Source organism: Sphaeramia orbicularis, chromosome 14 (genome assembly GCF_902148855.1).
Source record: "Sphaeramia orbicularis chromosome 14, fSphaOr1.1, whole genome shotgun sequence".
Lineage (NCBI taxonomy): Eukaryota > Metazoa > Chordata > Actinopteri > Kurtiformes > Apogonidae > Sphaeramia > Sphaeramia orbicularis.
Window position 1 is genome coordinate 26,219,078 of NC_043970.1, and position 27,226 is coordinate 26,246,303.

The following is a 27,226-nucleotide window of genomic DNA, read 5'->3' on the forward strand; positions in this document are numbered from 1 at the left end:
AGACCAATACATTTATATCAAGCATCAATTTGACTGTATAAATGTGTCATTTTGGGTTGGCCTGTGCTGTTTGTAGATGTAGTTTTATATATACATATATATATATATATATATATATATATATATATATATATATATATATATATATATATATATATATATATATATGTGTGTGTGTGTGTGTGTGTGTGTGTGTATGTATATATATATATATATGTGTATATATATATATATATATATATATATATATATATATATGTACAGTTGTGTTCAAAATAATAGCAGTGTTCTTCAAAACGTGAGTAAAGCTCAAAATCTTTATAATATTTTTTATTTCCATTCATTCTGCAGACAGTTTGTCAGACGACCTCCAAACACTGAATTCAAGCTACAGTACACTCTGAAGACCGTGAAGCATGGTGGTGCAAGCATCATGATATGGGGCTGTTTCTCTTACTATGGTGTCGGGCCTATTTATCGCATACCAGGGATCATGGATCAATTTGCTTATATCAAAATACTTGAAGTGGTCATGCTGCCTTATGCTGAAGAGGAAATGCCCTTGAAATGGGTGTTTCAACAAGACAACGACCCCAAACACACCAGTAAGTGAGCAGCATCTTGGTTACAGACCAACAAAATTAAGGTTATGGAGTGGCCAGCCCAATCCCCGGACCTTAATCCATTAGAAAACTTGTGGGGTGACATCAAAAATGCTGTTTCTGAGGCAAAACCAAGAAATGCAAAGGAATTGTGGAATGTTGTCAAATCATCCTGGGCTGGAATACCTGTTTACAGGTGCCAGAAGTTGGTCTACTCCATGCAGCACATATGTGAAGCAGTTCTCAAAAACAGAGGTTATACAACTAAATATTAGTTTAGTGATTCACAGGAATGCTAAATCTGAACGTTTTTTTCAGTTTATTGAGTAAATATTTGAGTTTGTAAAGAAAAATGCACACACTGCTATTTTTTTGAACAGCCCAATATCATTTTTTCCTTCATTTTCTGTAAAGTAATTAAAATATTGATACATTTTTTTCTTCATGTTTTGATGTAAAATATAATGTGCAGTGTTCCCAATGAATGGAAATAAAAAAATATTATAAGGATTTTGAGCTTTACCCACGTTTTGAAGAACACTGCTATTATTTTTGAACACAACTGTATGCAGCACAAACATTCAGATTATGGCCTAAAACTTGACACTTTTTTTTGCTTATAAAATAGTTTGCAGTGCAGTATGAGTACTTACAGGCATGTGTGACAGAAAAACTGTTGGAGGACTCCAGGTTGTCAACATTATAATTGAGGTGGAAGGGTTTCTCCGTCACATTCTGGTTGGTGTTATACAGCTGGACAGCAAACCTGAAGGCGCTGTGCTCCTGCACTGTAGAGCGCATGAACAGTCCACCTACAGGAAAGAAAATGTCACATAACACCACTCTAATTAGTTCACTCCCAACATACGTGAAGGAGGCACTTTTTATTCTCCCATCCTCAGGAGAATAGTGAGAGGGGTGTCATGCAATTTCGCATCATTTGGACAGGTGATTATATGACTTTTTTTAAAAACTAAAAAAGTCAAGACACTGTATATAACCCATATGACACCACTCCATAATGCACTGCAGATACTGAAAAAAGACCATTTGGATCAACTCTATTTTTACTCAGCCTCCTACAGGACGGCCAAAAACCGAAGTAAACTTGTCAATAAATGATAAAAAAATAAAACCAATTCGACTTGAAATATCCAGGATGCATCAACACAGACACATATATGAAGTCAGAGTATCCCAGTCAACTTACCGATGTTGATTTGGTTTGGAAACCCTGCCAGCGATTCTCCCCAAAAATACAATAAAACAAAAATTGTCGCTATTGTGCGATGCCACATTTTTCTCCGAGAAGTGAAATCAACTCCTGGTCTGGATGTGTTACAAGAAAAGCGAGGCAAACCATGTACACGGGCTTGTACAAAGAAATCCACAAGATGCGTCGGGTCTCTCTCACCCACTGTGTGCACCCACGTTGAATGTGTGCCAGCGCAACTGCAGCGGCAGGGTTCTGCTGCTGCTGCTGGAGGTCTACAGCCGGTGTGTGAGCTCAAAGATGGTGGTGGTGGTGGTGGTGGTGGTGGTAGTGGAAAAAACAGATCTCCTTATTGTGCATAAGGACCATTGAAATGGGCCACGGAGAGGGAGGGAGAGAGAAGAGAGTGAGAAGAGAGAAGGGAGGCAGGGAGGAAAAGAGAGGAGTGAGTGAGGGGGGCGTTTATCAAACTTGGTCTGACGTTGAATTATAATAAGAGCAGCCTCCCGTCTTTCTCCTCACGTCACTGCAGAGTTGGTGAGTGAGGCGGTGCAGCCTCTGCTGGGTTTGGTGTGTGTGCGTGTGTGCGTGTGCGCGTGTGCGTGTGCGTGTGTGTGTGTGCGTGTGCGTGTGTGCGTGTGTGTGTGTGTGTGTGTGTGTGTGTGTGTGTGTGTGTGTGTGTGTGTGTGTGTGCGTGCGTGTGTGTGTGGTGCAAAGGCAGAGCAGCACCCGCACCTTTTTTACAGACCCGCATCCGACTCCTGTTTGTGTGCGTGCTGAGAGCATAACGCATCTCTCCATCCCTCTACTTATCCATATACCTCACTATCCCTCTATCTATCCCTCCATCTATCCGTGCTTGTCTCTACTTAACTAAACAAGTCTTTGTGTAGCAGCACTTCTGCAGCACTGCTTATGCATATCCGTGTAATCTTAGGCTGTCCCCTGCAGGTTTTTGTGTGCAGAGACTGTAGAGGTGGACGCTAATGCACTGATTTATCACTATTTAATCACTAGTTGCCAACTGGCCCAGCTAATGCTATATATTCAAGTCCTAATTGACTTATTGCTGTGAGTCTTTTTGGATTTACACTCATTTCATAGATGGAGTCCACGAGTCTAAAGCAATCTGTGCAGGGTTTCTGTTGGATTATAAGAAAAGGGGGAAAAAAACAGTGTTGCTTTCAATCTTTTCTGTCTTATTATTATAAATATTGCTGTTTGTAGGCTGAGTTTTCATTGAAAATTCCAGTTGAAGTTGAAGCATTGATGTGCATGTGGATGCAACTCATTTAAACACTGCAGCTCTATTTACTTCTGTTTTAATCAATAGTCTGTAATGTCTGCAGCTTGGGCTAAATGCAGCATTGGCTTTTTTTTCTTCACCAAATCAACTTACCAACTCAAACATCTATACATTTACCTTCTAGTCTTTGGAATGTAATCATCGTCTTTCTATGTTTTTAATTGAAGTACATCATTACATCGTTTCTTGGTTGGTTGACATGCCTGTTTTTATTATGTATATATATTTACACTTTTTCTTTTAACTGTTTTGCACTACGCACCGCAAGAGAGTTCTCTTAATTTCATTATATATATGTATATATGTATAATGACAATAAAGGCATTCTATTCTATCATTTACACAGTGTGATGTAGTTTATGGATACAGAAACATTATTACTGTAGTGCAGAAATGAGAATTACATGTTTTGATACACATACAGTTACTGAACTCAGTCTTGTGAGGATGGACACTTGCCTTCCTGATGATCATTCCCTTTAATCATTTATCTGTCTTAAGACATTAAATTTAGATTGCTCTATTCACTCCATTATTGCTTACTCACTATGTGCTACATTCCATTAAATTAACAGAGCAATACAATATCACTTACGCTCATGGAGTCTGACTTGTTGGACCGGCAGACTGTATATGTATATACACAGGATGTATATACAGTAAATGTGAGCTGGAGTTGTAGAAATCATTACAGCTTCCTTTTTAGACTGCTGCAAAACCAGCACAGCAGAACAGGCTACAGTCTGTGCTTATTGATCTGGATGTGATTTAATGTTTGGCATACAACTCTAATCTTTCACAGGACGCAACGAGCAGAACAAATGCACTATAATGAAGTTTAATTTCTCAAGCAAAAATCTGAATGTTATGACCTTATAGTAGATATATGCCACTGTTAGCATGCCATTTGTAAATATGGGTCCCCGACCACTTCTAGCCTAGGGAAAATTTGACATTAGCTCCAGCTGACTGAAGCACAAGTCAGATTGTCTATATAAAACTTTAAAGTAAAACAAAACAAAAAAAAAATAGCACCAGTAAGATGAGGCAAGGTAATAAGGTAACACCTGCATAAGGATAATATTAAAAGTAAAGATATAAAAAGTATATTTAAAAAATGTATCAAAACATAGATAGATAGATAGATAGATAGATAGATAGATAGATAGATAGATAGATAGATAGATAGATAGATAGATAGATAGATAGATAGATAGATAGATAGATAGATAGATAGATAGTCTATCAATCCAGAGGGAAACTCAAGTATTCAGCAGCTTACAGCACAAGAACACAAAACAAGCAAAACAGGCAGGTTAGTAAACATGTTAACATGTTAACATTAAAGTTAGTATATATATATATATATATATATATATATATATATATATATATATATATATATATATATATATATAGATACACACATACATATATAGATATAGATATATATAAACATGGCACTCAGTAAAAACAGTAATAATCTTTTAGACTGACAAATACAGCCAACTGCTCAAAATTCTCTGTTGTTTGACAAGGTAACAACAGTGATAGTTCGACATAAGTGAATTTCTCAGCAGGAAAAAGCTCCTGTTTATGATAATTAATAGAAATGCTAAAAAATAATGCTGGTTTAGCTCAATCACGATTCATAACACTTTCTTTTCTGCCTCTTAATGGTGATTGCATGACACCTGATTTACAACAGAGGACAAACACTCTTTCCTTCAATCAAAAGTTCATAACTAACTGCCTGAGAACATTTCAATAAGTGTGATTAGGTTATCATTGCAAAGCCGCATGACACACCGCTACACCTCCCTCTTTCACCTGAGATCTGCTCAGGGAGTCTTTGATACACAGCCTCCTTAACAAGATTCAGCAGAGTGTAAATGTCAACAGGGGTTTTCCATCACTTCCCATGGCGTTTAAGTAAAATTGTCATTTATGAAGTGCTGACCATATGGCGAGTGCAATTAATAGCATGGTGTTGCTCTGGCGTTGTTCCAAAAAGCTCAAATGAAGCTGATGATGATCCATAAACCCCTGCTTGTTACAAATAATGATGAAGGTGAATATGAACACTGTGAATGTTGGTTTTTTTTTGTTTTTTTTTATTAAATTCAGCATAAGAAAAACAACAGTATATAAGCGCCTGTACTGCATGTGTAGGAGCTGCTGTACATAAAATACATGTACTATCTCAAAGGAGTCACTATATGCTTCACAACCAGCCACAGACTTCACAGAACAGACTTGTCCAATCACTTGTCAATACAGATCCATCAAAGTCTTTGAACATAACCTTGTTTCATATATAGAAATTGCTTGTTATAACCCACAGAATTATGCACACAAGTTGTAGGCCTGAGGGACTGGTGTGGCCTAAATACAGGCACATCCAGTATTACACATAGCACTGATAACAGAGAGTGCACAGTTAACCATAAGACACATCAGACATGCACAGTAATTAAGTCACCAGAGTTTTACTGAGCTTTAAACATTGTAAAAATAAAAGGAAAAAATCTGTGAATATTTGTCAAACTGGAAAATTAACAAATGACATAATAATAATAATAATAATAATAATAATAATAATAATAATAATAATAATAATAATAATAATAATAATAGTCAAGCAGGCTCTCACAGTCACAATCTGAATCAGTAAATTTTATGAAAAAGCTGTGGTTCTTTTACGGCCATATATTTCATAAAATGAACATCTACTATAAGTTCAGTTTGCTCATAATTTCTGGAGCATTTATCAGGTAAAACTGAACTTTCAATATATTTACCCCCTTTGTGTCGCTGTTTATTGATTTTTACAATAAATGATTTAGGGATTGTCTCATGGTCAAAGTCTCTGCTTTAGTGTCATTACTCAGAGCTGGAACCTGTGAAATTGGATGGGGAACTTTGCAGGCATGTGTGTGGCTCTGCATTTCACATTTAAGATGACATTAGGGCTAAAGCCTGCTGGGAGAATTGAAAAGTGCACAAAAGTGCTTTGATGCATGCACAGCCTCATTTTCCTCAGGCAGATAACGTAAATGAGGGCTGGCGTTGTATAATTAAAGATGAGAAATCGAGTAGTAAACAATGTGTTCAAAACCAAACACTGCACTGTGTGTAGTGTCATTATTTATTCTTCGTCAGGGATCAAGAAGTAACATAAAATAAGTGCAATAGCAGGTTGTAGTCCTGGATCATACTGCAGTGAGATTTGTTTTGTCACAACTTGTCAATATGACACACCCAAAAAAAACCCTGGAGGGGTGAAGAGGATTAAATGTCATTGATAATGATGTAAATATATATACTAAGCATAAATACCAGCAACATATAGTACCATATACAGTCACGGAAAAAAATTATTAGACTACCCCTTGATTTCTTCCATTTCTTGTTCATTTTAATGCCTGGTACAACTAAAGGTACATTTGTTTGGACAAATATAATGATTACAAAATTAGCTCGTAAGAGTTTAATTTCAGAGCTGATATCTATCCATTTTCCATATTTTCCTACTAAAAAACAAAGTTACTTAAGTTCTTACATCAATATCTATGGCATTGTACTGTCAAAAACAGTGCTTTTAGGCATTCCATGTTTTCTTTTCTGTCTGTTTTAGTCACATGATACACACTGGAGTCAGTACTTGATTGCATAACCATTGTTTTTGATGACTTTTGATGGACTGAATATAGAATAAATATCTGTCCCATAAAGTGACTAACATGAGATTTTACATGTAATTTAACAGTGAATACCCTCAACATTTTTATTCTGTTATAGTTTATTCTTTATACTTCTTATTTATTCTTATTCTATTTTTACCTCTTCTTTAAAACAAATGCATGGAATTTAACAAGGTGAGAAAGAAACAGTATCTCAGTTCTCTGTATGTCCTGTGCATCTAGTGAATTGACAATAACAAATCTTTGAATGTTGAAATTCCTACAATTAAACAATGATTTTGTGCTTTATGTTATGACATCCAAGGTTAGGTTTGCAATAAGTGTTCTGCAGCTCACTAGAAAAGTCAGGAAATAAAAAAGAGCATGCTGAGAACAATAAAGCTCTGTAATAAAAAGATTCATGTTTCTGTCCCTATTGGATTCCTGGTTCAACAAAATTTCAGCTGAGTAACAGTTCTATAAATAAAGACTCTCATTTTACTGATCTTCACTGTGTGTTATGATGGTAGGATGTTGGTCCAAACCATGCTGAAATATCTCAGCAGCTGTTAAATGGGGTTTACTTGGCTTTGATTGACATGAGTTGATGATTGATTGATGTGGTGATAAAGGATTTGATTGTTTGCACTTTCGCAACAATGAATTACAGAGCTGGCATATACTGACGAACAGCCAGACAGGAGTATCTTATGTTGTCCAAGATCAGGACGACATTGGACAGTTCCACTCACACACTCCATGATGTATTGGTCAGTCACAAGAGCACGTTTAGTGAGAGACTGAGTACACCCAAATGCACCACTGAACCACACAGGAAGTCATTCCTGCCTGTGGCCATCAGACTGTTTAATTCCACATTGTAACAACAGAATTTTAATAGCACAACAATTTTTGCACACTTATTTATGCATATTTCTTTTAATTATCATATTAATAAAATATTGTTGAGTACATTGTACAAATTGCTGTTCTTTTCCTGCTACTTTTTATTATACGTAAATGGAGAAACTGAAACATACAATTTCCCACTGGGATTAATAAAGTATTCTCATTCTGATACTGATTCTCAACCTGAAATATGTTATTTCATCCATTAAGTGTTTCCTATTAAACAAGTGGTGCCAGGCACAAATAACTTCACCCCTCGCACATATTTCACCCATCATAAGTAAATGGGAACATTAAAAATTGAAAATTTGACCTAATTTGCCCAAAATGTAATGATATCTATTCTGGGTCACTGGCAATCTATAAACCCCATTTGGTATGCATTCACCTAATAGTTTTGCTGCTACAGACATTTGAAATTTTGCCCATTCTAAGTAAATGGGTGGGGGGGGGGGGGGGGGGGGTGTTAAAAATTCATTTAAAAAAAAATTAACTTTTACCTACTGTTCCCAAAATGTAATGATATCTATTCTGGGTCACTGGCAATTTCTAAACCAAATTTGGTATGAATTCAATCAATAGTTTTGCTGCTAAAGTGTTAATAAACAAACAAACATGCAAACAAACAAACAAACTGAACCAAAAATGATACCCCTCGCCTCCCCTTCGGGGGATAGAGTAGTTAAATAAATAGTAAATGAAGCAGTAGTGGGATCATAGCAGCTGATGTCTTGCCAAATTATTCAAGCAAAAATCAGCAGAGGTCATGTATTAAAGTTTGATTGACATTACTTTTAGTGAAATACATTTATGTTATGACATTTCATATTTATGAAATAGTCACACATATGTTGTGATTTACTTTTCTTCACTAAATTAGAGAAAAGAAAATTATCTCTTAGGAGCTCCATCAGTCCTTTTTTTTTTTTATTAACAACAGGATCCATTTTTTATACATTTATAGAATGTGATTGATTTGAATAATAATAATAATAATAATAATAATAATAATAATAATAATAATAATAATAATAATAATAATAATAATAATAATAATAGCTTTATTTATATAGCACCTTTTAAAAACAAAGTTTACAAAGTGCTTTGACAGACAAGTAAAGGGCACAACAGCAGGATACAAGATGCAAGTAAAAACATTAAAACAGAAGCAACACAATAGGAGAGATGTGTACAACAATGCAGAAACATGACACTTCGAATAAATTAAATTTGAAGGATCTTGTCGTGTGAGTTTAACTGCATACCTGAAATTGTGATCTCTAAGGTTGTATTCAGTGGAGCCTCTAAAGTTTCTCTCTTTCTAATTTAGTAGGTATTTCCTCCTGGTTTTTGTGACATTTTTGTCTTTTCTGTAAATGCATGTAAAGGACTGTCATTTCGGTCATCTTTTTTTTAAAATTAAAAACCTTCAACATTTTTAAAGGTGAAATGATGCCATTGACAGGAAACCAAATGAAACCAGCCATTACATTGAATAATATGATGGATTTCCCTGGATTTGTTCATTATTTGAGACATTTAGTGTAATTTAAATAGACAGTCAGAGTCAACAAAATACAAACAAAACAAAATAATGCTTTGATTGAGTTTTAAATATCAAAATGTAAATGTCACACATTTTAGGTTTAATATCACCCTAAATGTACACTAACCCAAGATTAAAATTAACACTAAAGTTCCATTACTTATTACTCAGTTTGATCATAAATATTTAATATGGTTATGGTCATTATCATTATTAATATCATTACTATTATTATTATCATTATTACAATTTTATTAAACTTTTATGAGGAAGTGGCCAAGATGCAGCGCAAAAACAAGGCAAATAAACAACAAAAAGGGAGACATCCACATTATTAAATTCAATTCAATTTTTCAATTCAATTTTATTTGTAGAGCCCAGTATCACGACAAGGTTGCCTCACAGGGCTTTACTGAATTTGTTGAATATGAAAATAAACAACAGTCAAATAAACAGTAGATGAAGGAAATGGATTAATGTCCCGGGCATCCCCCATCCTTAGACCCTCCTTCTCAACAAGGAAAATCTCCAAAAACCCAGTAGGAAAAGAGAAACTTCAGGGAGAACCACAGTGAATGAGAGATCCACTCCCATGGACGGACAGGCGGTAGATGATACCAGGACTGGTGGACATCCATTTGCTGATGTAGTTCCAGTCTATGAAGATGCAGTAGGGTGGGGGCACATGAGGGGGTCCATCTAGTCAGGTGAGGGTGAGGAGGTCCATCCAGACACAACAGTCACAAAAGGTTGCGTTCACCAGATTTTTAAAAGAAGAGAGTGGAATGAATGAACTGGGTTTACAGATAATTCCAGTCAGATGTAGCAGAAAAAAAATGATAAGTTATTATTGTTATTATCAATATTATTATCATGATTGTGATGATGATTATAATTACTATCCTAACAACACATGGCTCTTTACTAAAATGACCAAAATTCCCCTTAAACTCAAACACATGGAGCCATATTGTGAGAGTCTGTGAGTTGATTGGTGTCAGACCTTCCAGAGTTGAATATAGAAGCCTATGTGTAAAAGTGGCCACAAGGACACCAACACATTCCTCTGAAGCAGCTGAGTGGACAAAAGCAAGGTGCAGTTGTATCCTAGCATGACACTGATTTTATCTGACAGCTCTGAGTAATCACTCCATTACAGCAGAGGATGTCTCCGTGTTTGACCTAGAGGTGATAACTACACAACCTTCTGGGAAGTGGAAACTGTGACCATCTCACTGGATTTCTTGTCTGCATCACCCACACGAACGAATGCTTCAGTACGAATTAGTACGGGTGCAACATCACTCTGAAGGGTTCTAATGCTGTTAAAAATGGACATCAGTAAACCAAAGGGACACACTCAACAAATGTACCAGTAGAACAAAACAGATTAAAAACACCTCACCATTTATACAGAGAACAGTGTATGCTCTAAATCAGGGGTGTCAAACTCCTTTTAGTTCAGGGGCCACATTCAGCTAAATTTGATCTGAAGTGGGCCGGACCAGGAAAATAACATAACATATATAACAATATAACATAATAATATATAAATAATGTCAACTCCAAACTTTTCTCTATGTTTCAGAGCAAAAAAATTAAATTTACAATGTGAAAAAGTTTACATCTACAAACTACCCTTTCAAACAATGTGAATAACATGAGCAAACTGAAAAAATAAGTATAATTTTAACAATATTCTGCCACAGTTTATCATTTGCACATGTACATTATAACTTACAAATACACAAAACATTTAGTAACAGACAGAATCTTGTTAAAATTGTACTTACTTCTCTTAAGACATTTCAGGTTGTTCATATTTGTTCAGTTTATTCACATTTTTTGCAAAATTATACTTTGTTTTAGTGTAAATACATGAAAATATTTACATTTTGAAAGAGAAAATTTTGGAGTTGTCATTATTTCTATGTTATTATGATAGTATTTTACTGAATCCTGCCCACTTGAGATTGAACTGGTCTGAATGTGGAACCTGAACTAAAAGGATTGTTAATATTTTATTGTAATTTTTGCATTTCACAAATTCATCCCAAGGGCCGGACTGGAACCTTTGGCAGGCCGGATTTGGCCACCGGACCGCATGTTTGACACCTGTGCTCTAAATGAAAGGAACAAGCTCTGTCTGAATCTTAAAGGTTTCACATGAGCTGCAGAACTTAGGGAATAGACAAAGTGTGTTGATCATAGTGTTTATGAGCCCAATAAAGAAACACAAGTATGTACATGTCACACAGTGTATATCCCACTCTGCAGATGTACTGCAAGGATAATTACTAACTAGTAAGCATTACCACCCCATGATAAAGTGGTCAATTAAATACAGTAAATGATGTGTACTGTATACGCTGTTATAAAATATTTAATGCACACAAACTTTGCTTGCAGTTTTTGTTAAAGCCTCAATTTAAACTGTGAAACTGTACAAATATATGTACATTCAGCCAAGAGCCCTGGCGTAAAAAGGACTAGTAGGTAATTAAATGACATTTAAATTTTTAATGTACTGTGAGATAGTGCAAAGAAAGTGTCTTCACTCGGAGCCTGACAGCAGATTTCCAAGCAAAATAAAGATGATTTAAGGATGACTGTGTTATGCAAAGAGCAAGTGCATCACAATAATCTAAACAAGATGTGACAAAGACATGAGTGTGAATAAGAAAAGCCTTAAAGAATGTAGCTAAGCCCTGCAATGATTTAAAGACACTGTAGCTTATTTGCTGTTGTCATCATTTATCTTTAGTAACTTACTGAAAATCTGTATCTTGTCCCTGATTTGTACTAGTTCACACCAAGTTTTCTCAAAATTGTATGATCTATTGCCAAACTATTCATTAAAACTAAGAGGAAAAACTGGCAAACTTACTACATTGTATGATGACATTTTTTTTGTCTTAATGATAGAAGCTTTTGCATAAAAACCTGAGTTGAGTATAAATAGTATTTAAGCAAAAACCATTGATCTGCGCAATGAGATTATCTCCTAAGATGTAAAGATGTGAGCCTCTAAACCAACACAACCATGAACATTATCTACACAAAGAAGGGAAGCTTAAGGCAGTGGTTTATGTAGACAAATAGATCACCGTGACTGGTAATCATTAGGCTCATTTCTTCAAGTCAGAATATGAAAGTTATTTATTTTTTGCAGATGGCAGAACTGCTTCAGCATGCCATTAATTCTTCTCTCTTTGACACAAAGATAAACTGTGATAATACATAATTGAAAAGAATCTATTCCACAGGAGGGATAGTCCACTTGTCCATTACTATACTGAGAATATAATTGAACTGTCACTTTGTATTCCTTTTGACTAAACGAACGAAAAACGAAGCCACTGCATCAAAATAATATTTTGTAGGACAGATTACTAGCAAATGATGAAAATGATAAAATGAAAGTCTGAAAATCTGGTAATTATTTGAACAGCATGTTGGTAACCAGAGGGAGCTAAGGTGCAGCAGCACAGATGAATATTAATGGAAATTTGATTAAACATTCCCATGTCTCCACCAGCAGAATATCCCACAGGCAAAACGCTTACAGAACAAAACAAATTAGCGAGGCAGTTTTAATTATTGATGTTCTGTTTTGTCAAACAATCCTAGTGTCTCTTTTTTTTTTTTTTAAGTCTGATGAGATCTTAACAACAGATGTTTCAAAGGACAAACTAACATTAAACTTTCTGCCCTTTGGCTGACTTTGCATGGCTGTTCACTGTGACTCCCTTTGTAATAAACTATGGAGGAAACTTCAGTCCACAGACACTGCAGAAATTCAATGTCATGACTCAACATTTCACTCTTGTGTCAAATATCTATTAAGAATTTCAAGGAAACAATATGGTGCTGTATGAGTTACATCATAGCCGTGGAGGCTGATTACTGCAAGCTGTCTGTCTGTCTGTCTGTCTGTCTGTCTGTAGGATTCCTACTGCTACTACTGCATTACTATTACTACTGATTGTTACAGTGAAGCCCAAAAAGCAGTTAACTTACACCCGCATTACCATGGTAACAGTAAGTTAAGTTAACCTGTGGCAGCAACTGACCAGAGGGAGTAAATCATGGGTCATAATTTGTGTTTGTCTTTTTTAGGAATAAAAAAGGGTAAACATTTAGATTTAGACAAACTTTATCGATCCATCCATAGAGATCAGTGGCATACAACACTCCTAAAAAAAACTTTAGCAAAAAAGCAAAAAAAACAAAACAAGTAAGTGCGAAGAGATAAAAGCAATAAATAATATAAATAGAATAGACTAATAAAGCAAAAAAAAAAATAAAAAAAAATTGAGATGCTCCTAACACCAACCTTTCAGTACATCGCAGCAGTCGCAGCTGTGGAGACATATTTACAGCTATCATTTATAGGATATTTTTTAAATCATGCAATTTAAAAAACATTTTTGCTTTATTGTGCACTTATATATTGCTTTTTTTGTATGTCTTATCTTGTTACCTGGTCCCCGGGTTTGTAATACAGTTAATAAAAGGCAAACATTACATTGTCATACTGGTTGCTACTCTTTTTAGATTTAACATTACATTTTCTTTTTTCAACCAAAGTTTTCTTAAAAGTTAGACAGTGGCATAACACAAATTAAACTACACTAATTTAATTTCTACATGCACAGTGTTATAAATATATAACTACACCTCAGCCATCAGATGAGTCACAAATCATAATTCCTGTGAAGTGACTCAGTCTCCATCTGAGCTTAGTTTATATTCTGTTTTCTAGTACAGGTAAAACATGCAGGTATTTTATCATAAGCAGCATCTTACAAACAAAGGCTTAAGGACTATTATTTGCAAGGGTGTTCATTCATTCACACATCTAGTAAACACCATCAACAACGTCTCACTGCTGGAATCCAAATTACTCTGATCATCCCAAAGGTGAACTGCAATTACAGCTCCAAACAACGTGTCTGATTGGCACAGGTGGAGGTTTCATCACGCTTATGTGGAGATGTTTTCAGTTTCTGTGTTTCAGAAAGCAACAATATGCCAGACCATCTTGCCAATATCAGTTTTGATATGCTTTCTGTAGAGGTGGTTTGGCAGCAAATTCTTATTATTTATTGATCAAATAGGCAGAATTATGCCCAGAGACAAGTCAAATACTAATAAATGTCACCAAGGTTTACATGTTTGTAGACTGCTTGCTTTCCCTTGTCGTTTATGAGCTCAAAAATCTGAAAAGTGCAACAGCAAACATTATTTTTTTTTAAATTTTTGTATAGCTTTTCTGGCATGAGCTGAGTTTTTCCTCTATGATAAACAGTATGTCTGTAGCCCTGGGCGCAGAAGAATTTTTGATCATCTATTTTTGTCACTGCTCAGAGGTCAGTACAGTAACTTCGCCCGCAGCAAAAACAGACACCAAAAAAAGAATGGAAATGTGCCTCATTTAAACCCACAGCTGCAAAGTGACGTTAAGTGTTGCTGTGGTTTGAAGACTGGACAGTTGAGTCCTCTGCAGCACCCCCAAACAATGCCCCACATTGCCTGTATCTATAAATAGGGTTACTTGGCTGCATTTGCTTGCAGAGCTCCTCTGTGGCTGCTGTTCTACCCCTGTAGCATGGCCTGCCACAGCAGAGCACAACCAGCCTCGACTGCTCTGATGCAGAAAGCAGAGCTGGTGGTCGACACTGCTGACGGACTGGATCACATCACCCTCAGAATCTTGCTCAAGTTTGCCCTGACCTCTGGACTACAAGAACTCGTCAGAGATGTGGTGTAAGCCAAATGAGCCAAGACACTGTATAATGTGAACTGAAATTTCAAACTGAAAAGAAGGACATTTTATGCCAACAGCTGGAGAATAAAAAGCATATATGCATATTTCTCAGTACTAACATTAGGGCTAAATATTATGAATAAAATCTACATCCTCCAATGTGTTTTTGTCCTCTGCAGGGGACAAGAGTTTCACAGCTTTACTTAAAAAAAAAACAATAAAAAAATAATGCTGTCTGCTGCAAAGGACATTCAATTAAAGTAAAAAATCTGCTGCATCATGCTGTTTTCAATCAAGACAACTATTTAATGGGAAGAAGCCCAATATTTTACTTCTCTGGGTCTCTGAAGGGTAGGAAGAAGTAATGTCCTTGAGGTTAAAAAAAAAAAAAAAAAGTTTTAGGGATTTTTTCAGTATATTTCAGGTACTGGCAACAGCATTCTTAAATGAGGACTGGCCCCAAGAGGACTTGACTTTGGGGACATTTGGCAAAGTGTGACAGCGTGTTTCTGAGCTAGAGGATTAAGTTTGTACAACACGTGCAAGTGTGCAAAGTTACAGTTTGACTATGGCCATTCGGTAAAATAGAAAGTGTTTTTCTGTGTGAAGAACACAGCAAGTTCCCTGTGTCTCTGCTGTCAATATAACACAAATAGAATTTAGTAAGTGGTTGCTTGTAACACAACTCATAAGGTGGATGACAGAACTTATTCACAGCAGATGTTTGGGCTTGTCAAAGCAGGAAAAGCACAAGTGTTACAGATAAATACATCTCTGCTTCATTTAGTTGCCCCAAAAGGCCATCCCAGTGAACCAGTATGCACAGATCCAGGGCCTGAAACTGATTCACCTGAATGCGATGCAGCCCTTTTTAATGATACTTAAAAGTCAACATTTCCACAGTAAAATAAAAATCTATTCTGTAGTCTCTTTAAAGAACTGTTTATGTTGTAAATATTTGACTTGATCCTCAAAGACAGCACTGCAGTTAATTGAAAGTACAAAATTCTGCCCACAGCGTCAAACAGTTGCAGAAATCTGCAGCTTTGAGCATCTTTCTTTAAATGAAAAAAGAAGTCACGGCCTGAGCCTTGATGTAGACTCTTAATGACAGGCTGGGTCGATGACAGCAGATGTTCTGCACTGTGACAGCACAATACCAGCCCAAGAACCAGAGGGAAGAGAGGCTGTACATGAACACATCAATAAGACCCATATCAATAAGAATCAAATACTGGGATTAGTAAAGCCACATAACTAGTTTTTGCATAACACAGCAAATACATAAAAATAAAAAGTCTTTTCAAGCACAGCACAAGTGTCCATCTCAAGTACTATCTGAACTCAGAGGCACGCGTTTGTTTGAACCACTTACTTTAAATGCCATTAATTATGAATTGTTAATAAAATTCTGTCTGGAGCTTATTGATCAGTTCTTATTACCTCATCTGTTTCATGTCTCGTCTGGACTGCAGTGCACATCTAAATTATTCATTAGTTTACCAATATTTTTGTCAGACTACCGATGTGCTCCCTGTATTAAAGCATACAGGTTGGTGAGTGAAACTGTAACCATAGTATGTTCCTTTCTGTTTAATGAAGTATTCTGCAGGAGTACTAATACAGTGAGGAAACAACAATGACTAATTGCAGCTTGGAAGAGTACTGGAAATTTCCGTGTGTGCTGTTCTCACCTTTGACAACATCGCCCTCTGCTGGTTCATAACTGAAACTAAAGACGACTGTTTTTAGTTCTTTTTGTTCTGCATGTAGATTTACAGCAAATTATGCGTAGACATTACATTCCTTCTGACATTAGTATGTGATGTACAGTAAGTCATGATACAGGGGTAATGGCCAAGGTTTGGACTATTTATTTAGTAGGATATTTCTTTAAAAATAATCCATGTTATAAATGTATAAATAAAATGTGTTATTATGTCAGTATTTTCCACTGTCATAGATGGCACAGCTGTTTTTGTATGAGTAGTCCATATACTTTATCATACAAATAGTCATATCCACCAAAAGAGCTGAAAATGAAAATTCAGAACTAAAATGTATGTCTATAATATATCTAATATATCTGCTTGGTGAGATAAATCACCTCTCCTGCAACCACAGTGAACCTGCAAATTACTTCAGATGCTTGCTGCGGAAAAATAGTGAGAAAGTCTAGACTTTATTAGTGCTTTCCCTGTGCTCCCCCTTGGTTTTTCATGAAATGCTTTACCTGGAGGCTCAGACTTCGAACTGTTGCAAAATTTATTAGTACTCATGACAACATGACAAATTGACCAATTACATAGTTCATCATGATGTTTATCAGTGTTCATCCTAGGACTGCAAAGCCATTTTAACATTGACCTCTAAAAGGACCTTCAAATAGAAAATATTGATTTTTCAATACGAATTCATCTAGTAGTTCTCCCCAAATGTCTTTATGTAATATAAAGAGAAACAGTTTAGAGGCATCATTAGCACACAAACTCTTTTCTCAATTATCTTGCCAATCTAAGAATCTTCACTTTCACCTATTACTATTCACATAGAAAAATACATTTATTATAAATGACATTTAAACTTGAAGCTGGAGTTTATTAATTCCCTTCTGACGTTCCTTCAAATGGTACAAAACTACATTTTTAAATTTATATCAAATTACTGATGAAGATGAACTTGTAGAAGGCCACAGATCCTGCTATATAAAAATACTATATTTGATTGCATTAAAAATAAGGTATTGGTCTCTGAATAGTACAGCCATACATTAATTCAAAGGTAGGGTTCACATTGGTTGGTATGGTACTTTGGACATTCACATAAATATTACATTCATTTCCTGCCTGTGTAGGTTTCAAAGATATTTACAGAGGTCTAAGTATGACAGAGTAATTTGTCTACACAATTTTTCTCCCTAAAATCCTCCATGATAAATAACAATGCTGGTTCCTACCGAAGCACCACATGACCCTGTATAACTATAATTTGGCATAAAAGATTTTCAACATGCAAAACACCCAAAGTGTCCACCTCTCATACAGCTGAAAAGTTTCAGTCACTCCTCTTGAGGTATCAGCTGTGCAGGTCGGCTGTCGACGCCTGCCCCTCCTCCTCTGCAGAATCTTCAGAGCTGTTCACCACTGTAGCACTCAAAGTCTGAAGCTCCTCCAACACTGACATGAGTTGCTCTTAAACAAAACAGAGAAGGATCACATGTCGTAACTATACCTCAAAGGCAAAGTATGTGACATTTTCCTTAGGAAAATAGCACTCCCTCTGTTGAGTGGTAAGAAAGGGAGAAGCTTGAATAGTTCTGATTACAAACACAAATGAGAAATCTTACAACTTTGTCATTCTTTTGTTTGGCCTTAGTGTTTTGCAAGTTGTTTCATTATCTCCTCAGTTACAATCTGTACGACAGAGTGATACCCCCTTTCCACTAACATGGAACAGATGTCGTTCAAATTTGCTCACCAAATGCTGAAAAATTCAGACAAATCTATCAAAAATGAATAGGTTGGGGACACAGGAAGTTGGTTCCAACCTACATCCAAGAATACAGTTTCTCTGGAACTTTGAAATCTGAGATAACTGTAAAAAATGTGACCCTATTGCTTGTGGTGATTTGGTCTTCTCTGATTTTAAGGAAAAGCTAGAAAATATCATAACAAAGAGAAAGTTATATGTCATATTAGCTGAAAAGAAGTCTGGTGTCACTTGAATTCAGGAGCGATAAATGGAATATAAGAACATATGAAGGATTAAGAAACTCAACAAGAACCATCAGCAGCAGACTAAGGACACATAATTCCAATGTTGAGGTGTAATGAAGAGAGACCAGAGGCGTTTAGAGTCCTATGGGAGGAGTGACTCAGTTCCCTGAGTATAAATAAGACTCATAAAGACTAGGAGAATGTTCAGTGACATCAGGTAATGACTGGATTCCACTGATACACATGAAAGCTTAAGATGATTAATTAATTAGCCACAGGTTAGCCTTTAGCCAGGTTAGCCTGGGCCAGAGAGGATTCTTTCTTCTTTAATTTAACTATCTTTAGCTGCTTCACCAGATGGCACCAAGGTTCCAAGCATCTGGAACAGAAATCAGTTCAAGATCCAGAACTAATTTGGCATTAAGAGACTCCTGACTGTGGTGGTGGAACAGAAATTCAGGAAACAACTTACCACCTGCAGGCAATTGGACCTTTGTCCCTGCAGACCTTCGCTGTGAAGGGTTTCCTCCTTGTTCCCTGAGAACAGCAGAGTTTTGTGCGGCTGTTGTGTGAGTTCTGGTATAGTCATTCATCAGGATGCTCTCAGAACCACTCAACTGAAAAAGTTAAGGTCGAAGGAGGAGGACATCAACTGTGGTGCAAATTGAAACAAAGTTTTCAACAACTGACTTTAACTTTATCACGCCTCACCAAAAGTCGATTTGTGTCCTTCTCCATGTCTCTCAGTTGTTTGTTCTGTACCTCCCTCTTTGTATACTCCCTTTGTTCAGTTTCTTTTATATGGTCCTGTTTCTTTGCTGCCTGTCTCTCAAAGTGCCGCAAAGTCATTACTGCAGGAGACAACACAGACAGAGCAAAAGCCACGAGTAAATGTTATATACTGAGTAAACAAATCCAATCACATTAAATCACTGTCTGCATTGTGGAAATGACTTCATCCCCTGTGTAAAGATGTTGCAAGCTGAGGTGGCATGCGGCTAATCCGGCTACCTGCTTTGGTGTGCTCTCTCCTGGCAGTGTTGACTTGAACCTCCATCTCTCTCAGCTTCTCAGCACAGCATTGCTCGATCTCAGACACTCTCTCCTGCAGGGCTGAAGAAAACAAAAACACACCACGGCTCGGCATCGTACACAACAAAAAACAAGTCCAAAGGGAAACATTACACTCACATTTTTGCATTTGTTAACAAATATACACAGATAGTAGGTCTTCATAAACAAGGAGCTTATTAAATTTATGAAATGTATATGTATTATTATGAGTTATTATCATGGGTATAATTGTACGGATTACAAACAAAAATTCTGTCTATTTTAATAAGGGATTATAAGTGTTAAGTGAAGACCAGGATTTTAAATAACATTAAACATTAAATCTACCCGTGTGGAATTGATTTCTACAGCATTAAAGCCTCAGAAGTTTCAGAAGTGGCTTGGGTAAATCCTTAAACTAACTGTGAAAAACTGACTGGGGAGAATCAGTAACACTCTCCCAAAGCAACTGCAGTCAAGGTGCTCTCGAACATGTCACTTAATCTCCTCAACTGCTCCACTGAAGCTACTGAGTGGACAAAGGTGACAGATTGATGCCGAGAGCGAGTATCTGGAGACTGTGATGAAAGGTATTTCTAAAAAAAAAAAAAGGGCAGGAGTGCCCAGCCTTTTCTCTCCCAGATAAGTCGGGGCTGAAGAACAGTCATGCGGCTTTACGTAGCCCCTGTCTCACCTTGTTCACTGTGCTCTTGCTGGCTGAACAGCTCAGATCGGAGTTTCTCCAGGTTGACCCTGCTCTCCTCCAGCTGGGCTTGAATCTGCTGCAGGCTCTGCTGGGCCTCCTCTCTGCCAGCAACAGCCTGCCGGACCTCCATCCAGCTCTGCTCCAGCTCCTGCTGCTGCTGCATCGTACGGCTCTCGTCTGGGGAAGAAATACAAAGGTAAATTGGGACCGACATATTGTCACAACATGGACACAAAATAAACAGATGATAATAAGGTGTTGTACATCTTGAGGGTGCTCACACTGTTCTTTCAGATCAGCCAGAGCTTTCTCAATAAGCTCCGGGGTTCTTTTCAGTTCCTGTGTAAGCTTGTCTCTCTCTTCACACACCAAACTGAGTTCTGTCTGGAGGTTTCTGATGCTGTGAGGCAACACAGACAAGATGGCAAACAGAATAAAGTCAAGCAGTGAGATAGAAAAGCAACTGCACAAAGTACATAACAACTAGGGGTGGGACAAAATATCGATACAGGAATATATTATCTTACCCTCTTCTGATATATTATTGATATACTGGCACCAAATATTGATATTTTTGTTTAAACTCAAGGCATATATGGAAGTTGTACTCAATGTGTGGATGATGAAGAGGCACTAAGCTAAGACCATTCCATTTTTGATTAATCATTTCATTTGTCAAATTCTATGATCTTTACCTTTCAGGGGAATTCTTCCTTCCTCAGTTACAGACATTGTGGTGTATTGTAGAGAACTGTTTTGCAATGTATCAAGCACTGCAGAGTCACTCTATTGTGATACTATTGTTATCATGTAGGGCAACTTATTAGTTTCATCAAGAACTATAATAATAAATACAACTTCAAGGGTTTCAAATATTTCTAACTCATCTGGACTCCACACTACAGGTACTGCGATAATTACAGTGGTAAACAATATGATTGGAATCACTTTCAGTGCAATTTGATGAATGACTCAACTCTTCAAACAAAATCATTAATAATCCCCTAACAAGTGCAACTTTGTATATACTCATCAATGTAATGTTACAACAGCTACAGCTACAACTACAGAAAATGAAAAACATTTTAGGTGTAACTAGCTACTTTATTTTTCAACAGGTAAAAATACTAGTTGAAGACATTCAGTGTTCATTCATTAGAATCATTCCAATTAACCCTCCCCATTAAGTCTTAATTTGACAGCTTAAAAAAACAGAACAACTTGATGCTTTAAAATGAAAAATGACAAATTCATACCTGTCAGCAGCCTGTTCGGCCTGTTTACTCGCCTGCTGCACTTTCTGAAGTGCTACCCTCCGCATGATCAGCACTGTAAAGCAAAAGTATTGTAATGCATTTTGAGTTATGAGCCAAAAGTGAAGAGCCACAGTCTTAGTTTATTATATGGCGGAAAACCGCACCTTGGACTGTCTCCACTTGTCTTTTAGCAAAGGTTAGCCGCTGGGTAGCAATGTTGAGTCTTGCCTGAGCTGCGTTCACCTCTGCCACTTTACTTTCAAATGCCAAACTGAACCTGTAAGGAGTAGGAAAAACACATTGTTCTGAAAAACAGAACCTTTAATAATAACAGCATTTTTCCCTAATCCCTTAATGCACCTTCAAAGCCTGCGTTTTCATTTACCTTTGCACTGCTTCCTTCAGTGTTGCTAGCTCATCCTCAGCTTTTTGCCCCTGTGACTTCAGCTGAGAGTTTTCTTTTTGAGCCAAGGCCAAATCCTGCTTTAACGTCTGGAATAAAAACAAGCAGCCATATAATTGAGCATCTAATAAAAATCTACAGTGATGCTTAATTTTGAGTCTATATACTCAGCTGCTGCTACCAAAACTAGCAAAACAACATTTGGAGAGTCAGCATCCTCTGCCGTTGTAAAAGTGTGAAGGCGTTTATCACTTTCCAAGGCAGCTCAGAATTTATTATGTATCATCAAAAATTTGAGACAGCCATGTAAATCACATCACCTGGTCAGGTACTAACCTCCTTTTCCACTTTCTCCAGGTCTAGCTCAGCTATCCTGTCATCCAGACTGTGTTTGAGTACAGTGGCCCGGTGCTGCTCCTGCTGAAGCTGCTGCTCTATGGATCTAACCTTAAACAAAAGAGAAAAACATACAGCACTTTTAATGTTTTCACTTAAGCACTTTGGCCAGAATGACACTGTGGACTTAAGAGATGGTTATTTTCATACTCTTGAAAGAAGTTCTTCTTTTTCGCTTCTTAGTTCAATGTCCTTTGAGCGAAGCTGGACACACAACTTGAAGACCTTTTCTCTCCAGAGCTGAAGCACTTGAAGGCTTTCAGATCCATTCTTCACAAGTGGGTCTGTCAAGGTCTGTCAGGAAATGAAAACACTACTTCAGCAAAAGCTTTGCCAAAAGATCAGGTTATTGTTGCTTTTAAACACAAACTCGTTTAGTGAGAAAGATTTTCCCCGTTCAAGAAAATAAAAAATTAAATATTAACTTTAAACTTCAGAGTCTCTCAGTGATTGAACTATTAAAAGTGCTAAAACAAAAATGATTATTTAATGATGAGATTAACATTACACATTTTAAGCATGGACACTGACATGTGTACACACAGTCTACACTTGTAAAGCATGAGCACAATGTTCAAATATGTTCAGTACACTAGTATGCATAACAATCACTGACCTTCTTTACCATTTTCTCCTCCTGGAGGGCTAGTATTTCATTGACAGAGTTAAGTCTGATCGTCAACAGCTCTGTGGTCATCTGAAGTGCTGCTTTCTCTTTGTTAAGCCTCTAATAATGAATGAGATTGGAATTAATAAAATAAAAAATGATTAATTAATATAATAACCAATCAGATCCCCCACAATCCTTACTTAAATTTCCTGGAAAAGATAACATTTATAAAGTTTTTCCTCCTGTGGAATTACTTTACAGTGGGCTGATTGCAATCAATACTGTTTATTCTGTCTCCACCTCAACAGCTTCATTTAGTCGCTCCTTCTCTCCTTTCTCTGGGGCAAGTTGGCCGATGTAATTTCTAAGGCTTTGCAGTGTTGCAGATTGTGTCTCAAACGCTTGTCCAATTTGACTGGAGAAAAAAAAAAAAAAAAAAAAAAAAGTGAAACCAACTAACAAAGACTTCTAGAAGTTCGATTCTTAATTAGATATAGATCTTTAAAAAGCCTGTAAAGATTAGTAAAAGACTGAATGTGGCACCTCAAATGTTCTTTCAGCCCATCTCTCTCAGTAGATGCATCTATCAGACTGCTTTTCAGCTGCAACACTTCTGAAGCCATTGATTGAAGCCGGGCCTGTAGTTCATTGTTTGCTTTTCTAGCTGCATCCAGCTCTGCACAGTGGGAGGTATTCAACTGTTGCAGCTAAAATTTACAAGCAGCAAACAATGGACAACTTAGTTTGTACACAACCAGTTACACTGTATAAATTTGCTTGCAAAGACTGTAACACACCTCCACCTCCTGATTCTTTTGCAGGTCCTCTAGTTGCTCTGACAGTCTGAGGATCTGTTGCTTGGCTGCTTCCTCAGCCTGTTTTCTGCTCATATCTGCCTTCAGACGGAGCGCCTGGACTTCCTCTTTGCTTCGCTCTGCATCCCTCCTCAGCTTTGCAATTTCTGCACTTGAGTCTCTGTTTAGATTTTCAAGCTGCAACAAAATGTGGCATTTAATTCAATATGCAATATCAAACACACAAACCAGCCTCATAAACATTAGGTTTCTATGTATTAGGTTTCTCAATTGAAAATCACGTTATGGTTACAAAATTTTTTCCACATTATATTTTGCTACAAACACAATCAGTATCTTAATGTTTTCTGTAACGAACATTTTTCATTTATGATTTGCTAGTTTTTTATGTTTTCCTCAATAAGCTGAGACTGGTTACAGTAGATGGTGGAAATCCAGACATTCCAGCCCATAGGTTGTAAAAGCACTTGGATAGAGTTAGGAAAATGTTCCGGTGTGATTTCAATAATAACACACACAAAGCAAGCCACCTACCACTTTGCTGCAGACTTTTTCTGTATTATGCCGATCAAGTTGTCATACATGTTTTAAACTGTACAACAAATCCTATACGTCACAGCACAAACTTAGAGATTAACTACAAAATTTAACGCATTCCTTTTGAATTATTAAAACAAAACCAACCTAAAAAAAATTATCAAAGAATAAACAGCATTACCTGTGATCTTATTTTGTCCTGCTGTGCATTGCTGTGAGAGAGCTCCTCTCTGACTTGGCCGAGATCACTTCTGGTCTTACACAGCTCCTCACGCAGAGCTTCCAACTCACGGACTTGTCTAAAAAAAGGCAAAGGTGACTGGTTGCTCTTTTTAACATGTCATAGAGTTTGTTGAGTGGTCTTGGATAGGTGGGGAAAGCACAAGAAAAACAAGGATTTTTGTAGGCTTTTAAATTAAACATTTTTAAAGGTTTTTTTTCTCTGGAGTGTCTCAGGATTTTCCTTGTTTATCAAGACCTTGTCTGTAAAGGTTGTTAAAAATTGTGAACTGCAATCTTTAAAGTCCATATAAGAAAAATCATCAGACAGCTATAAAAAAAAAAAAAATGCAAGACTTAAGTGTCTTACTGTGGCAATCTCTCCTACCTGTTCATGATGCTGTCTTTGTCTCTCATCTCATCCCTGTGTCTGTCTGCTGTTTCTTTTATAGCCTCCACCTGCCCCTTTAACCTCTCTGCTTCAGCCTTATGCTTCTCTGTTTCCAGACACCACTCAGACATCCACTTTTCACTTCTATCTGCAGCCCTGTGTTTGAACAAAGGCACATACTTAAGTACATAAGAAACATCCGGACACACAGGCGATTATGGCATTTATTTTTGTAATAACTTTAAATACCTTTCTCTAAAAACTGGCACATGATCTGCAGGGCTCCGTTCTCTTATACTTTCTGCTTGTAACATCATGATCCTCTGATTTTCCTTCCTCAGCTCCAAGATTTCCTGCTGAGCTTGAGTGATGGCGAACCATGGATTATTGTGGCTGGGATCCGCAGGTGGTACAGCTGCTTTACCGGAGTTTGTCCAGGAAATGGGTGGTGCTGTTACTGGCATCTTAACTCCTCTAGTAGTGGAGTGAACACTGGTTGCAAAATGTGATGGGGGGACCAGATCTCTTTGGACATTGCCTTGAAAACAATTTAATGTGAATGTGTAGAGCACACACAGCAATCTACATGTGTATAACCGCTGCTGATGTAATATGTAGCTTACAAAAACATCAAAAGCAACATGAGGTAGCTAGCTATGCAGCATGTTACTGTAAGCATATGCTATTGCTAATTGCTTGTAACTCCTGTGTATTAGCTAAAAACAAATGACAGATTAACTAAAATGCAGCTAAACATACCCGAAACCGCCGGTGTGATGAAATCCGTGGGTACAACGAGCCTTTCTTTTCCCAAGTTGTGTTTCTCCATGTTCTCTAACGCAAGTAATCACCGTTAAAAGGAGTAGAGGAAGACTTTGGAGGTTGTTTTGCTTTTCTTCTTCGACTGTTTGATTTGTTCTCCCGCCGGACACGTCACTCCCCGTTGCCTCGGTTACGAACGGAAGTAACGTTAACCCTTCGACTTAAATATAATCAAACTACACATTTGTTAAAGTACAGCCAATTAGTTTCTCCCTTCAGAAAATGTTACTTTAAGGTTAACAAAACTGAGTCAAATAAAAAGATTCATAACAATAAAGTACACAGTCTCGCGTTGCATTACGGGAAAGTAAAAGTTTATTGTGAACTGTTCTTCTTCTAAGATTTTTTTTCTGCGTCGACGCCGTTAGACATATTACTGCCCTCCACAGGAGAAATAATAATTAACTAGACGACTCCTGTCATCCCTTGTAACTAAAACCCTGGATCATGTAGATATTTCCAAGTACTTTTTGAAAATAAGATCATGGTGAATTTATTCTGTGAGGATTACACAAGAAAAATAAAACAAAAAAAAAGAAAACGAAATAAGAGAAAAATAATGAAAAGAGAAAATAAGAGAGAAGTGAGTGTCCTCTACTTACTATACTTACAGTGCAATAACAAGACTTATAGTGTGATAGGAATTGAATGTTAGGTATAGTGTGCATTCATAAGCAGATGATTTCAACGTCAATGTAAAAACTGCTGTTTGTTGCAACTGTTTGCAAATCACCATCAAAATGTTTTAAATGCTGTTTCTGGGCTCAATAAACAGACCAGAGCCATTCGATCTAAATCCTACTCAGTTGGTATTCCTTAAAAGCAGTCAGATAATAGTTGATTCTCATTTGTGACAGAGACAAAATTTCTAATACTGACAATCTTTTCCAAATATTACAGTTGCCTATGATTAGACTATTTTTTATTGTTAGGCTATTGTTTATTTATTAGCTTATTAACTGTACTTGGTTCGATTCTTGTGATGGTTCTTATGGCCCTTTGGTTCTTAGGTATTCATTATTAGGGTCATTCTACTGAAAAGGCCATTTTTAGATCTATCTATCTATCTATCTATCTATCTATCTATCTATCTATCTATCTATCTATCTATCTATCTATCTATCTATCTATCTATCTATCTATCTATCTATCTATCTATCTATCTATCTATCTATCTATCTATCTATCTATCTATCTATCTATCTATCTATCCATCCATCCATCCATCCATCCATCCATCCATCCATCCATGCAGGTAAAGTAAATGGGTAAG

The 27,226-nt window shown here is 36.8% G+C and overlaps 2 protein-coding genes across 8 annotated transcripts in view; both read right to left on the minus strand.

Annotated features, from left to right (window-relative positions):
- LOC115433028 (glutamate receptor 3-like) overlaps positions 1-2,324 on the minus strand; it is a 115,575-nt gene extending 113,251 nt beyond the window's left edge. For 2 of the 4 annotated variants that reach the window (XR_003937296.1, XM_030154213.1), the window contains exons 1-2: positions 1,813-2,324; positions 1,256-1,414 (exon numbers count right to left, since the gene is read on the minus strand). Coding sequence is in view for 3 of the 4 variants with exons in the window: in XM_030154213.1 (XP_030010073.1) it covers positions 1,256-1,414; positions 1,813-1,900 (247 nt within the window). In the remaining variant the exon portion in view is untranslated. The remainder of the gene's footprint in view (positions 1-1,255; positions 1,415-1,812) is intronic. The other 2 variants (XM_030154212.1, XM_030154211.1) reach the window with 2 other exon arrangements.
- A 14,956-nt stretch (positions 2,325-17,280) lies between these two features.
- On the minus strand, positions 17,281-26,193 carry cchcr1 (coiled-coil alpha-helical rod protein 1). 4 transcript variants are annotated; one of them, XM_030155097.1, is made up of 19 exons: positions 25,891-26,189; positions 25,381-25,669; positions 25,129-25,287; positions 24,703-24,820; positions 23,967-24,161; positions 23,713-23,876; positions 23,470-23,584; positions 23,185-23,286; positions 22,710-22,853; positions 22,500-22,610; positions 22,146-22,252; positions 21,925-22,037; positions 21,761-21,833; positions 20,786-20,904; positions 20,493-20,681; positions 19,757-19,858; positions 19,452-19,596; positions 19,218-19,357; positions 17,281-18,220 (listed from the first exon to the last, which is right to left on the minus strand). In XM_030155097.1, exons 1-19 carry the CDS (start codon positions 25,958-25,960, stop codon positions 18,105-18,107), a joined length of 2,571 nt encoding a protein of 856 aa, XP_030010957.1. In that variant the 5' UTR covers positions 25,961-26,189; the 3' UTR covers positions 17,281-18,104. The 4 variants fall into 4 exon arrangements, 3 of the variants coding, with proteins under 3 accessions (XP_030010957.1, XP_030010955.1, XP_030010956.1); XM_030155095.1 differs by having other exon boundaries at positions 23,176-23,286; positions 25,891-26,188; XM_030155096.1 differs by having other exon boundaries at positions 19,218-19,362; positions 19,457-19,596; positions 23,176-23,286; positions 25,891-26,187.
- Positions 26,194-27,226: the final 1,033 nt, after the last annotated feature.

Coding starts and splice junctions, on each gene's coding strand:
- cchcr1 (XM_030155095.1), bottom strand. CDS start 25,960: ATGGAGAAACACAACTTGGGAAAAGAAAGGCTCGTTGTACCCACGGAT. Junction 25,288..25,380: donor GTGCCAGTTTTTAGAGAAAG/GTATTTAAAGTT, acceptor GTTCAAACACAG/GGCTGCAGATAGAAGTGAAA. Junction 22,854..23,175: donor AGGAGAAAATGGTAAAGAAG/GTCAGTGATTGT, acceptor ATTTCCTGACAG/ACCTTGACAGACCCACTTGT.